General features: G+C 53.1%; 1 protein-coding gene across 1 annotated transcript in view; it reads right to left on the reverse strand.

Moving 5' to 3' along the window:
• The window catches only part of LOC129694186 (dynactin subunit 1-like), a 40,766-nt gene extending 29,563 nt beyond the window's left edge, over positions 1–11,203 (reverse strand). The window contains exon 1 of the mRNA XM_055630904.1: positions 10,928–11,203. Within this exon, the coding sequence (XP_055486879.1) occupies positions 10,928–11,005 (78 nt within the window). The 5' untranslated portion in view covers positions 11,006–11,203. The remainder of the gene's footprint in view (positions 1–10,927) is intronic.
• Between the last annotated feature and the right edge of the window lie 4,086 nt (positions 11,204–15,289).

Genomic DNA, 15,289 nt, shown 5'->3' on the forward strand with positions numbered 1-15,289 from the left:
CACAAGGGGTGAGGGCAAGGTGGGCACACAGGGAGGGGGGGTGGTGGAGGTGGGGGAGACACTACCCTCAGCATTGTGTGTGTGAAGTTTGACACCAGTCTGGCCCCCTGTGGCATTACTGATGACTGTACTGCGGGTGTTGTTGCCGCTGGATAATGTGCTTATTGTGTGGTCTCCCCACATGACAATGAGGCCAGGCCGTCCGTCACAAGGCAGAGATGCACAGCCCAGCGAATAACACCAACACACACACACAGACACAGACACAGACAGACACAAACAGACACACACACACACACCCGTACACACAGACACACACGCGTACACACACACAGGCACTGGGGCCCATCACACACACACACACACAGACACACACGCGTACACACACACAGGCACTGGGGCCCACCACACAGACACACACGCGTACACACACACAGGCACTGGGGCCCATCACACACACTCACACACACACACACAGACAGACACACGCGCACACACACACAGACACACACACACGCACACACACACACACACACACACACACAGGCACTGGGGCCCATCACACACACACACACACACACACACACACAGAGACACACACACACACACTCACTACCCTCCTGCACTGTGCCGTGCCCAATGTAACGGTTGGGGCGATGCCCACACACTCACTCAGGGTTGAGGGGCGGGTGGGACACACCCACCGGGGGGGGGGGGGGGGGGAATGAACACCCCCTCCTCAACACTGAGCCCAGTATGGTAATGGGGCACAATGCTGACACACACACCCCACACACTACCCCCACCCAGACTGCCAACATCCAGCCTGGTACAGCCAGCCTCTGCCCAGCAACCTCCTAGAGCACACTCCTGTCGTTCAGTGCCAGGCCACAGGGCAGAGTGTGGGGCAGCAAAGACATGGAGCTGACACTGAGAACCGCCCTCTGAAGCAGAGAATTCCACACTCACAACTCTTAGAGTGAAAAGGTGTTTCCTCGTGTCAGTTCTAAATGGCTGACCCTTTATTCTTAAGCTGTGGCCCCTGGTTCTGGACTCCCCCAACATCGGGAACATGTTTCCTGCCTCTAGCGTGTAAACGACTTCCTCAAGAGAGTCAAGAGAGTTTTATTGTCATGTGTCCCAGATAGAACAATGAAATGCTTGCTTTGCTGCAGCACAACAGAATATGTAAACATTATGTGGGTTTACAATTCCTCGGATGGCGGGACTGTCATATGCTGAGAGATTGGAGCAGCTGGGCTTGTACACTCCAGAGTTTAGAAGAATGAGAGGGAATCTTATTGAAACATATAAAATTATTAAGAGTTTGGACACACTAGGGGCAGGAAACATGTTCCCGATATTGGGGGAGTCCAGAACCAGGGGCCACAGTTTAAGAATAAGGGGTAAGCCATTTAGCACGTAGACGAGGAAACACTTTTTCACACAGAGAGTTGTGAGTCTGTGGAATTCTCTGCCTCAGAGGGCGGTGGAGGCAGGTTCTCTGGATACTTTCAAGAAAGAACTAGATAGGGCTCTTAAAGATCAGGGGATATGGGGAGAAGGCAGGAACGGGGAACTGATTGGGGATGATCAGCCATGATCACATTGAATGGCGGTGCTGGCTGGAAAGGCTGAATGGCCTACTCCTGCACCTATTGTCTATTGATACACAGGGTATAAAGTATCGGATCACATTGCATGACAGCCTGGTTGGCAACATCTCTACCCAAGATGGCAAGAATTGAGAGAGTTATGGATGCAGTTGACCATCAGAGACCCATTGACTCCGTCTACACTGCACGCAGCCACTAAATTCAAGCACCACTCACACCCCGCTCATTCTTTCTTCCCCCCCCCGTCAGGCATAACATACAACAGGCTGTACGCAGGTACCACCAGATCCAGCAAGAGTTTCTTGGCTACTCTTCTCATCTCTTGTACGTTTGTTGAGAGTGTGGTCCCCATGTCCCAATCATTCACCATGGTCTCTCCATGCCTCAGTACTCCAATGAGGCCCACCACACATTGTAAATGCTGACACAATTCATCAGCCCACACACTGGGATCAATCCCATCTCATCATGTGTTGCCCATGACTGTGCTCCTCAGTACCAACATCACTGACCATCTGGAGAAGCTGAAACGACGCCTACTCCTTTACTCCATACACACTGCCTCACCCGCTCAGTTTCTCCACCATTTTATGTCTACTACTGATTATCTGATCACACTGATATAGTCATACAGCATGGAAACAGGCCCTTCGGCCCAACCTGCAAACAATGTCCCAGCTACACTAGTCCCACCTGCCTGCGCATGGTCCATATTCCTCCAAAGCCGTCCTATCTATGTACCTGTCTAACTGTTTCTGTGGGATAGTCCCAGCCTCAACTACCTCCTCTGGCAGCTTGTTCCATACACCCAACACCCTCTGTGTGAGTAAGTTACCCCTCAGGGGATATGGGGAGAAGGCAGGAACGGGGTACTGATTGGGGATGATCAGCCATGATCACATTGAATGGGGGTGCTGGCTCGAAGGGCCGAATGGCCTACTCCTGCACCTATTGTGCCAGATTTCTATTAAATATTTCCCCCCTCACCATAAACCTATGTCCTCTGGTCCTCGATTCCCCTACTCTGGGCAAGAGACTCTGTGCATCTACCCGATCTATTCCTCTCATGGTTTTATACACCTCTATAAGATCATCCCTCATCCTCTTGCGCCCCAAGGAATAGGGACCTAGCCTACTCAACCCTATAGTTGAGTCCTGGTAACATCCTTGCAAATCTTCAATAGACACAAAATGCGGGACGGGCAACATCTCTGGAGACAAGGAATGGGTGACGTTTTGGGTCGAGACCCTTCTTCAGTCTGATGTCAAGGGAGAGGGAGATACAGAGATAAGGAAGTGTAAGGTGTGAAAACAGGACAAAGGGAATGGAGATCAAGAACCATGTATTGGTTCTTGATCATTGTTGGCTGGGAGAAGGTGACAACAAAGCAACCAGATAGAATGTAGTCGGAGACAGTAAGACTGCTCGGAGAACTGGGGAGGGGGAGGGGATGGAGAGAGGGAAGACAATGGCTACTTGAAGTTAGAGAAGTCAATGTTCATACCGCTGGGGTGTAAGCTGCCCAAGTGAAATATGAGGCGCTGTTCCTCCAATTTGTACTGGGCCTCTGTCTGACAATGGAGGAGGCCCAGGACAGAAAGGTCAGTGTGTTGGGTGGGAAGGGGCGAGTTGACCAGGGAGTTGCGGTGGGAATGGTCTGTGTGGAAGGCGGAAAGGGGTGGAGATGGGAAGATGGGGCTAATGGTGGGATCCCGTTGGAGGTGGCGTAAACGTCGGTGGATTATGTGCTGTATGTGACGGCTGATGGGGTGGAAGATGAGGACAAGGGGGACTCTGTCCCTGGTGCGACTAGGGGGAGGGGGAGCAAGGGCGGAGCTGCAGGGTACCATGGAGATCCTAGTGAGAGCCTCATCTATGATGGGAGAGGGGAAAGCGTGAGGACATCCTGGTATGGAACACCTCATCTTGGGCACAGCCGTCAGTCGATAGTCTCCTGTGATGGAGACGGTGAGATCTAGAAACGCTAGGGAGATGTCGGAGATTGATTTGAGTGCAGGTTGAAAATTAGTGGTGAAGTTGATGAAGTCCCTGAGCTCTGCATGGGTGCAGGAGGTAGCACCAATGCAGTCATCAATGTAGAGGAGGTAGAGTTCGGGGATAGGACCAGTGTATGCCTGGAACAGGGATTGTTCGATGTACCCTACACAGAGGCAGGCATAGCTGGGGCCCATGCGGGTACCCATAGCTACGCCTTGGATTTGGAGGAAGTGGGAGGAGTCAAAGGAGAAGTTGTTGTGGGTGAGGACCAGTTCTGCTAGGCGGAGTAGAGTGTTAGTGGAGGGAGATTGGCTGCTTCTGCTGTCGAGGAAGAAACGGAGGCTTTAAGGCCTTCCTGCTGGGGGATGGAGGTGTAGAGTGACTGAATGTCCATAGTAAAGATGAGGGAGTGTGGGCTCGGAAAGCGGAAGTCATTAAAGAAATGAAGGGCATGTGAGGTATCTTGGACATAGGTCGGGAGAGATTGGACATGGGGGGATAGGATGGAGTAGAGGCATGTGGAAATTAATTCACTGGGACAGGAGCAGCTAGTAACAATGGGTCCACCAGGGCAGTTGTGTTTGTGGAAAGACAATAGACATTCGGCCCTTCCAGCCAGCACCGCCATTCAATGTGATCATGGCTAATCATCTACAACCAGTCACACTGCCAGTGAGTGATGTACACACCACCTACCAGTGAGTGATGTACACACCAGTCACACTGCCAGTGGGTGATGTACACACCAGTCACACTGCCAGTGGGTGATGTACACACCAGTCACACTGCCAGTGAGTGATGTACACACCACCTACCAGTGGGTGATGTACACACCAGTCACACTGCCAGTGAGTGATGTACACACCAGTCACACTGCCAGTGGGTGATGTACACACCAGTCACACTGCCAGTGAGTGATGTACACACCAGTCACACTGCCAGTGAGTGATGTACACACCAGTCACACTGCCAGTGAGTGATGTACACACCAGTCACACTGGGTGCTGTACACTGCAGACACACTACCAGTGAGTGATGTACACACCAGTCACACTGCCAGTGGGTGATGTACACACCAGTCACTGTGCCAGTGAGTGATGTACACACCAGTCACACTGCCAGTGAGTGATGTACACACCAGTCACACTGCCAGTGAGTGATGTACACACCAGTCACACTGCCAGTGAGTGATGTACACTCCAGTGGGTGATGTACACACCAGTCCAGTGAGTGATGTACACTCCAGTCACACTACCAGTGAGTGATGATACACACCAGTCACACTGCCAGTGGGTGATGTACACACCAGCCACACTGCCAGTGGGTGATGTACACACCACCTACCAGTGAGTGATGTACACACCAGTCACACTGCCAGTGGGTGATGTACACACCACCTACCAGTGAGTGATGTACACACCAGTCACACTGCCAGTGGGTGATGTACACACCACCTACCAGTGAGTGATGTACACACCAGTCACACTGCCAGTGAGTGATGTACACACCAGTCACACTGCCAGTGGGTGATGTACACACCAGTCACACTGCCAGTGAGTGATGTACACACCAGTCACACTGCCAGTGGGTGATGTACACACCAGTCACACTGCCAGTGGGTGATGTACACACCAGACACACTACCAGTGGGTGATGTACACACCAGCCACACTGCCAGTGAGTGATGTACACACCAGTCACACTGCCAGTGAGTGAGAGAGTGAGCAATGCCCCCACCTGCCTCACTCAGACGAGCACATGCCAGACACAGACGGCCCACGTGGATGAAGAGGTGCCCCAGACTAAGAACCACAATGTACAGATGCCTGCCCCTGGACAAACAAGGTGGTCCTGAGCCCATCAGAGCCTGCGCTTAAATAGTCGCCCCCATGGGCACCGAGCCTCCCAACCAGCCCTCCCCCCCCCTCCACACACACCACTCCCAACCAGCCCTCCCCCCCCCCCCTCCCCCCCCCCTCCACACACACACCACTCCCAAACTAGCCAGGCACACAAAACCATGCTCACAAAGGCCCCACACACCAGCAATGCCAAACGCCAGTAGGCATGCAGTGTCAACCACCCCCACCCACCCACCACATCATAGAGCAGTCGTTCTTAACCTGGGGGGGGGGGGTCGTTTGGGGCTTTACCAGGGGGCAAGAAGAGGTCATAAATAACATGGTAGCCAAAAGTGCTGGAGAAACTCAGCGGGTACAGCAGCATCTATGGAGCAAAGGAAATAGGCTCAAAATATAACATATCCATTTGTTGAGGAACCTAACAAAGGTACATACCACATTCAGTATTTTGTCCGCGTATGCGTGTATTGGTGCCAAAAAGGTTAAGAACCACTGTCATAGAGCCATACAGCACAAAAACAGGTCCCTCAGCCCACCTCGCCCAAGCCAACCAAGCCGTCTACCTAAACTACACCCATTTGCCTTCATTTGGCCCATATCCATGTAAACCTTACCAATCCCGTCTAAGTATACCACGTTGCTGAGGCAAAAGGACACAGAGTGCTGGAGTAACTCAGCGGGTCAGGCAGCATCTGTGGAGAACATGGATAGGTGACGTTTCACACAGTGCTGGAGTAACTCAGCGGGTGGGTCAGGCAGCATCTGTGGAGAACATGGATAGGTGATTTTGTGGTTGAGACCCTCCTTCATTCCCATGGGTGAGGCCACAGTTGGGGTTGTGTGTTCAGTCTTGGTCACCCTGCTATGGGAAGGATGTTGTTGAGCTACAAAGAGTGTGGAGATTTACAAGAACGTTGTGGGACTTGAAACCTGGGCTATAAGGAGAGGCTGTGAAGGTTAGGACTTTATTCCTTGGGCAGAGGTGCATAAGTTCATGAGGGGAATAGATAGGGTGTAAGCACAGAGTATTTTGCCTGGTGCATGGGCATTAACTAGAGGAAAAGTCATCAGTCTGAAGAAAGGTTTCGGCCCGAAATGTTGCCTATTTCCTTCGCTCCACAGATGCTGCTGCACCCGCTGAGTTTCCAGCATCTGCAGTTCCTTCCATTAACTAGAGAACACAGGTTGGTACTGGACATTTGGTCAGATTGTAGGAATAGGGGCCACATGCAGGCAGGTGGGACTAGTGTAGATGAGGCATCTTTGTCAGCATGGTCAAGGTAGGCCAAAGGGCCTGTTTCTGTGCAATATGATTCTGTGACTCTAATCCATTGACATGTTGTTATTCAGCCCATCACTGCCATCTGCTCTGGAACATGTCACATATATCCACCACCCTGTGGAGAAACGCTCCCCATTCAACCTGTCCCCTCACTTTCAATCTATATCCTGCCCTAAGCAACGACTGTGACCATTCACCATATTATATAAGCCCCTGGAGATTGGATATACCTCTGTGATGCGTGAGCTATTGGAGAGGATTGTTAGGGATAAGATATATTTGAATAGACAAAGGGTGATATGGGATAGTCAGCATGGTTTTGTACATGGGAGATCAACGCCTCTCAAATGCGATCACGTGTTCGATAATAACTACGAAGGTTGCTGAGGACCTCCACACGGTTCCCAATAACCAACCTGATCTCCCGGTGGCTCAGCACTTCAACTCCCCCTCCCATTCCCAATCCGACCTCTCTGTCCTGGGCCTCCTCCATGGCCAGAGTGAGCACCACCGGAAATTGGAGGAGCAGCACCTCATATTTCACTTGGGCAGTTTAGACAATAGACAACAGGTGCAGGATTAGGCCATTCGGCCCTTCGAGCCAGCACCGCCATTCAATGTGATCATGGCTGATCATTCCCAATCAGTACCCCGTTCCTGTCTTCTCCCCATATCCCCCGACTCCACTATATTTAAGAGCCCTATCCAGCTCTCTCTTGAAAGTATCCAGAGAACCTGCCTCCACCGCCCTCCGAGGCAGAGAATTCCACAGACTCACCACTCTCTGTGAGAAAAAGTGTTTCCTCGTCTCCGTTCGAAATGGCTTACCCCTTATTCTTAAACTGTGGCCCCTGGTCTGGACTCCCCCAACATCGGGAACATGTTTCCTGCCTCTAGTGTGTCCAAGCCCTTAACAATCTTATATGTTTCAATGAGAATCTCTCTCATCCTTCTAAACTCCAGAGTGTACAAGCCCAGCTGCTCCATTCTCTCAGCATATGACAGTCCCGCCATCCCGGGAATTAACCTTGTAAACCTACGCTGCACTCCCTCAATAGCAAGAATGTCCTTCCTCACATTAGGCAGTTTACACCCCAGCGGTATGAACATTGACTTCTCCAATTTCAGATAGTCCCTGCTTTTGCCTCCCCTTCCCAGTTCTCCCTCAGCCCATTGTGTCCGCCTCTTCCTTTCTTCTTCCCACCCTCCCACCAGTCTGAAGAAGGGTCTCGACCCGAAACGTCACCAATGCCTTCGCCCCATAGATGCTGCCTCACCCGCTGGGTTTCTCCAGCATTTTTGCTTACATGTGAAGATTGATGGGGACAGAGCTGTAGAGATTGCCCATATGGACTTCAGCAAGGTATTTGATAAGGTTCACATGGTAGGCTGCTCTGGAAGGTGCACACAGAACAATCTCACACTTACAGAACGATCTCTCACACACACACACACTCATATGGAATGATCACACACCCAGGATCTTTACACACACACACAACGGAATCGTGGTTGTGAGAGGGACACAACTGGCAGCAACGTTTAAACATTAAAATATCTCACACGTGATGGAGAGCGAGGTAAAGAGGTGGTGGAGTTACATTACTGATCATGGAGACTATCACGGCGGCACTCAGAGAGGACATACTGAATGGTTCATCCACTGAGGTGCTATGGATGCAGCTTCGAAACAACAATGGTGCAAGCTAGCCCTGGACGTTACATCCCATGGGATCCAGGGAGAGAGAGCGGACTGGATAGAGAATTGGTTTCATGGGTGATGGTGGAAGGTTGTTTATCTGTGACTCGTGGTGTGCCTCAGGGATCAGTGCTGGGCCCATCGCTGCTTGTGTTTATATAACTATCTGGATAAAGATGATTAGTAACTTTACAGATGACATGGATGGGTGACGTTTCACAGAGTGCTGGAGTAACTCAGCGGGTCAGGCAGCATCTGTGGAGAACATGGATAGGTGACGTTTCACAGAGTGCTGGAGTAACTCAGCGGGTCAGGCAGCATCTGTGGAGAACATGGATAGGTGACGTTTCACAGAGTGCTGCAGTAACTCAGCGGGTCAGGCAGCATCTGTGGAGAACATGGATAGGTGATGAGGACGCTTCGAGTCTGAATTCTGTCAAGTTCTGGTTGCTTCACACTAACTACATTGTTGATCGTTCCTTCCTCATTCTGCAAGCTCTGGTGGGGATTTCCTGTTCCTCACGGGCTTGCTGAATGTTGTGGTCTAACGGCCCTTTATGTACAGTCCACAGTATCACTGGCAACTTAGCTCCACCAATCTGGTCAGCCAAGGTTACCCTTGCACCCTGCCCACACCCATCTCTGCTTCCCCCCCTCACCCACTCCCTACATCACCACCACTGCCCCAGATTGATGGCCAGCTCACACTCACCTTTCCTGCCCTCTGCTACTTTGTACTGCACAGTAGGTGGTGCATCAGTAGAGTTGCTGCCTCACAGCACCAGAGACCAGGATTCCATCCTGAATACGGGTGCTGTCAGTACAGAGTTTGTACCTTCTCCCCGTGATCTGGTGGGTTTTCTCTGGGATCTCTGGTTTCCTCCCACACTCCAAACCAAACAAAAAAACCAAGCCCCCCACAGGCTTCACGTGGACATGGGGAAGATGCCTTGCTTTGAACATCTGAGTGATGGGGATACTTGCCAAACACAGGCAGGTACCACAAGATTCAGCATCTTGCTCAGTGTGGACACATCGGGCTGGAGTGGATGTGGCTCCATGTCATTAAGCTGGAATTGGTGGAGAGAAGCTGTCAGGATGTTAACAGGACTTGAGGGCCTGAGCTATAGGGAGAGGTTTGGCCGGCTAGGACTCTATTCCTAGGGAATGGACATAGAGCTGCAGTAACTCGGCGGGTCAGGCAGCATCTGTGGAGAACATGGATAGGTGATGTTTCACAGAGTGCTGGAGTAACTCAGCTGGTCAGGCAGCATCTGTGGAGAACATGGATAGGTGACGTTTCACAGACTGCTGTAGTAACTCAGTGGGTCGGGCAGCATCCCTGGAGAGAGGGAATGGCTGACATTTCTGGTCAAGACCTTTCTTCAGACTGAGGGCCCAGTATGAAGAAGGGTCTTGACCCAAAACATCACCCATGCCCTCTCTCCAGGGATGCTGCCTGTGGCGCTGAGTTACTGCAGCTTTTTGTGTCTATCTTCAGCTTAAACCAGCATCTGCAGTTCCATGCAGGCTACTAGTGTAACCAGTGTTGTTCACTCATCCACCCTCCCTCCCCGTCACAACAGGCTGTCCGACCCACACAATGTACTGCAGTGCCTCAGCCTGGCTCCTCACCCCCATCCCTCACACACACTCACACCCAGTACACGCAGCAAGGTACACTAGTGTGTGCCCACCTCACCCCCATCCCACACACACACTCACACCCAGTACACGCAGCAAGGTACACTAGTGTGTCAACCTCGCCCCCATCCCACACACACAGTACACGCAGCAAGGTACACTAGTGTGTGCCCACCTCACCTCCCATCCCTCACACACACACCCAGTACACGCAGCAAGGTACACTCGTGTGTGCCCACCTCACCTCCCATCCCTCACACACGCAGCAAGGTACACTAGTGTGTGCCCACCTCACCCCCATCCCACACCCAGTACATACAGCAAGGTACACTAGTGTGTGCCCACCTCACCTCCCATCCCTCACACCACACACCCCAGTACACGCAGCAAGGTACACTAGTGTGTGCCCAGCACCCCCCATCCCACACCCAGTACACGCAGCAAGGTACACTAGTGTGTGCCCACCTCACCTCCCATCCCACACACACACCCAGTACACGCAGCAAGGTACACTAGTGTGTGCCCACCTCACCTCCCATCCCTCACACACGCAGCAAGGTACACTAGTGTGTGCCCACCTCACCCCCATCCCACACCCAGTACATACAGCAAGGTACGTGTGTGCCCACCTCACCCCCATCCCACACCCAGTACATACAGCAAGGTACACTAGTGTGTGCCCACCTCACCTCCCATCCCTCACACACACACCCAGTACACGCAGCAAGGTACACTAGTGTGTGCCCACCTCACCCCCATCCCACACCCAGTACACGCAGCAAGGTACACTAGTGTGTGCCCACCTCACCCCCCTCCCCTCCATACCCGCTGCTGTCGTTTGCTGCCGCTGCGGGAGGTGGGGAGTGGGGGAGCCGCCGCCCCCGGGCTCAGCGCCGGTCTCATGGCTGCGTGACCGGTGCCCGCTGCTCGCTCCCTGCTCCCTGCTCAGCTCACTCCCGGGTGCCGGTGCTACTGCCGCTGCTGCTGCTGCTGCTGCTGCTCCCGGTGCTGTTGCTGCCGCTAATCCCGGTGCCGGTGCCGGTGCCGCTGCTGCTCCGGGTGCCGGGTCCGGGTCCGGCCTGCAGACACACAGACACACACAGACAGGCGGCGGCGGCAGCAGCAGCTGATGGGGCAGACGCTGCGTCAGTGCGGACGCTGGGTCCTAGCGCTCGCCACTCCGCATCACGTCGCCGTCTGTCTGTGTCCAGTCTGTCTGCACTCTCCTCCCCGGTGTAGGGGCTCAATCCCCAGCTCCCCACCCGGCCTCACTCTCACACTAACACTCTCACACTAACACTCACACTTACTCACTCACCCACTCTCACACCCACTCTCACTCACTCTCACTCTCACTCTCACACTTACTCTCACATTAACACTCACTCACCCACTCTCACTCACTCCCAAACTCACTCTCACACTCACTCACACTCACACTCACTCTCACTCTCACTCACTCCCAAAACTCACTCTCACACTCACACACAACTACCGCACACACGCCCCAACTCAGTATTACATCTCCGTTTTTATATTCTAATCCTCTCCAAATAAATGGCAGCATTGCATTTGTCATCTTTGCTAACAATTCAACTTGCAGATTGACCTTTCAGAATCCTGCATCAGACTGCCCTTTACACCTGGGTTTCTGATTTCTGTGCTGTATGACTCTATGATTCACGCCAGCTCATTCACATCCTTTATATAGTGTTGGCACCAGAAAAGCACAGTCCAGCAGTGGCCCCACCACAAAGGCTGTACCATCTTCTCCTTCATTTATATCCTACCACACAGTTAATGGCATACAGGCCCATCGGCCCAACTTGCAGATGCCAACCAATATCCCTCCTGCCTGCCTAAAAGTTTCTTAAACGTTGCAATAGTCCCAGCCTCAACTACCTCCTCCGGCAGCTTGTTCCATTAGATTTCTATTAAATCTTTCCTCCCTTAAACCTGTGTCCTCTGGTCCTCGATTCCCCTACTCTGGGGAAGTCTACCCAATCTATTCCTCACATGATTTTGTACACCTCTATAATATCACCCCTCATCCTCCTGGTGCCTTGCGTTCCAAGGAATAGAGACCCAGCCCACTGAACCTCTCCCGATATCTCAGGCCCTCGAGTCTTGGCAACATCCTCATGAATCTTTCCAGATTGACATCTTTCCTATAACATGGTGCCCAACACTGAACACAATATTCTAAATGTAGCCACACCATTATCTTATACAACTGCAACATGACTTCCCAACTTCTATACTCAATGTGCCAAAATACTTTTCGATCACCCTATCTAGCTGTGACACCTCTTTCAATGAACTATGTTCCTGTACTCCTAGATCCCTCTGCTCTACAACACTCCCCAGAGCTCTACCATTCACTGTGTCGGTCCTGCACTTCCCAAAATGCAACATCTGACTTTTCTCCGTATTAAACTCCATCAACCATTCCTCAGCCCATCCAGATCCTGCTGCAATCGTTCACAACCATCTTCACTATCTGCAAAACCACTCACTATAATATCCACCTATCACTTGCCAGGCTCTGTGCCAGCCACCACCTCTGTTCCAGTTTCCTCTCTCCTCAGTCTGAAGAAGGGTCCCCACCTGACCATTCCCTCCACAGATGCTGCCTGACATTGTGAATTCCTCCTGCACTTTAGCCCAGCGTCTACATTCTCTTGTATCTCTACTTGTTACACAAATGTGTCTTTGTTCCTCAATAGTCCTTCAGCCCATACAAAAAGTACACGCACATCTGATTAGTCATCGCAAAACATATCATCTTGCATTTTCCAAGATTAAATTCCATCAGCCCTTTCTCTGCCCATTATACAAACATCAGCTGAGAGATGAAATTCAATGCTTAGAAACTAGTTAAGCCGTGGCATGATAATGACAAAAGGCAAAATAAAGGAGAGACAGGGCTTAAAGGGGAGTACTGTAACATACACACATCACACGATAACACAAGCTTCATTAGAGCTACCATATCCTTCTAGTAATGCGGCAAGCAGAACAGGAGTGTGTACAGGAACATAAAAACATGAGATGCACATTTAGGGTGGACAGTCAGAGCATATTTCCATTTTCTCCAGGGATGCTGTGTGACTCTATGCTGCTCGACCCACTGAGTTACTGCAGCACTTTGTGTCTATCTTCTCCCACTTACCCCTCAGAACTCCTTTAAATGTTTCCCCTCTCACCATGGCCCGTGTAGTTGTCGACTACCCTGGCCCACCTGTTGTGGTGTGGATGGGGATTATGTTAGGACACATAGAGTCAGCAATGGGGATGGCCAGCGGACACTAGGACCCTGGAGCTGCCTGCCTTCCCCACACACCACCATTCCGCAGCAACTGCAGCGCCTGGAAAAATCACCACGGCAACCAAAGCCCCGGATACCCCATCGCATCACCGCATCGGGCAATGCAGAGCAACGCAGAGGCTGGACATGCAGAGAATGCACGAGGCAGGGCAGCATGGGGGGGGGGGGGGGGGGAGAGGTGTGTTAGATGGGGTGAGGGAGCGGAGATGTCAGACAACAACATTGGTGAGGGGGAGAGAGGTACTAGGGTGGCTGGGGGGGGGGGAGGGGGTGGGGGGGGGAGTGGGGGTGGGGGAGTGGGGGTGGGGGAGGGGGGGGGTGATGGTGGTGGGGTGGAGGGGGGAGTGGAGGGGGGGGGGTGGGGGGTGGGGGGAGTGGAGGGGGTGATGGTGTGGGGGTGGGTGGGGGAGTGGGAGGGGTGTGGGGGGCGGGAGGGGCGGGTGGGGGGGGGGAGTGGGGGGGGGTGGGTGAGGGGGTGGGGGTGGGGGTGGGGGGGGGGGGGGGGGGGGGGGTGGGGGGGGGTGGGGGGGGGAGGGGGGGGGGTGGGGGGGAGTGGAGGGGGTGGGTGGGTGGGTGGGGGAGTGGAGGGGGTGGGAGTGGGGGTGGGGGGGAGTGTGGGAGTGGGGAGAGTGGAGTGGGGGAGTGGGAGTGTGGCGGAGGGAGTGGAAAACAGTGGAGTGTGGGGGTGGGGGAGTGGCCAGGAGTGAAAAAACAGAGTGTGGGGGGGGGGGAAAGCGGGGGGTGGGGGGGGGAGTGTTTGGATCGATGGTGGAGAGAGTGTAGAGAGATGGGGCAAAGCAGGGGTCAGAAGGGGGAAGTGGGGGAATAAAGGTAAGTGGGGGGAAGGTGGTGCTGAAAGAAGGTGGGGGAGTGTAGCCCTGTGGTGGGAGGATTCTGCCTGTAACCCCTCCCCCCCCCCCCCCTCTGACCCCTACCCCTCCCCTCACTGCAGCTTCCTGTAACCTGGGGGTGGGGGAGAGATTTCTGTGGGGGAGGGGCAGAGGTATGAGTGGGGAGGGCCATGTGGACTGTTCTTTGGGGGGGGAGGGTGGGATCACGAAGATGAGGAGATAGAGGGGGATACACTGCAGGGACGCAGTGAGGGTCACAGGAGGCTGCGGTGAGGGGGAGGGGGTGGGGGTTGAATGGGTGGGGGTTGAAAGGGGGGTTACAGGAAGCTGCAGTGGGGGAGGGGTAGGGGTCAGGGGGGGGAAAAGGGATACAGGAAGCTGCAGTGGGGGAGGGGTAGGGGTCAGGGGGGGGGGAGTTACAGGCGGCTGCAGTGGGGGGAGAGGAGGGGTCGGGTGGGCGGGAGGGGGGTAACAGGAAGCTGCAGAGCTGTGACCTTGGCATCCCTGGCAGGGACACCAGTGCAACGGATTGCAGGCATAAGTTGGGCTCTGCTCCCATCAGGAACAGTGTGGGGCGTTGGGGGGGGCAGGCATGGCTCTGTCTGGCCAAGTAAGCTGCTCCAGCAGGAGGTGACGTTGGTGTTGATGAGGGAAGGGCGGGGAATGGTGCTGGGGGATTTTAGCAAGGCATTTGATCAAATCCCCCACAGTTGGCTGATCCAGAGGTTTAAGATGGACGGGATCCACGGTTGGATACAAAGTGTCGCGGCAAGACAAAGGGCTGTGTGTTTTAGTTGCATTTAGAGATACAGCTTGGAAACAGGCCTTTTGGCCCACCCAGTCCACAATTCTACATTTAGTGGTATGTAATGAACCAGATTTGATCAGGGAACTCAAGGTAAAGGAACCATGCGGAGGTAGCGACCACAGCATGATGTTTTAATCAGTAATTTGAGATGGAGAAGGTGAAACTGGATGTGTAAGAAAGCGAATGGCATTTTGGCCTTT

Source organism: Leucoraja erinacea, unplaced genomic scaffold (genome assembly GCF_028641065.1).
Source record: "Leucoraja erinacea ecotype New England unplaced genomic scaffold, Leri_hhj_1 Leri_571S, whole genome shotgun sequence".
Lineage (NCBI taxonomy): Eukaryota > Metazoa > Chordata > Chondrichthyes > Rajiformes > Rajidae > Leucoraja > Leucoraja erinaceus.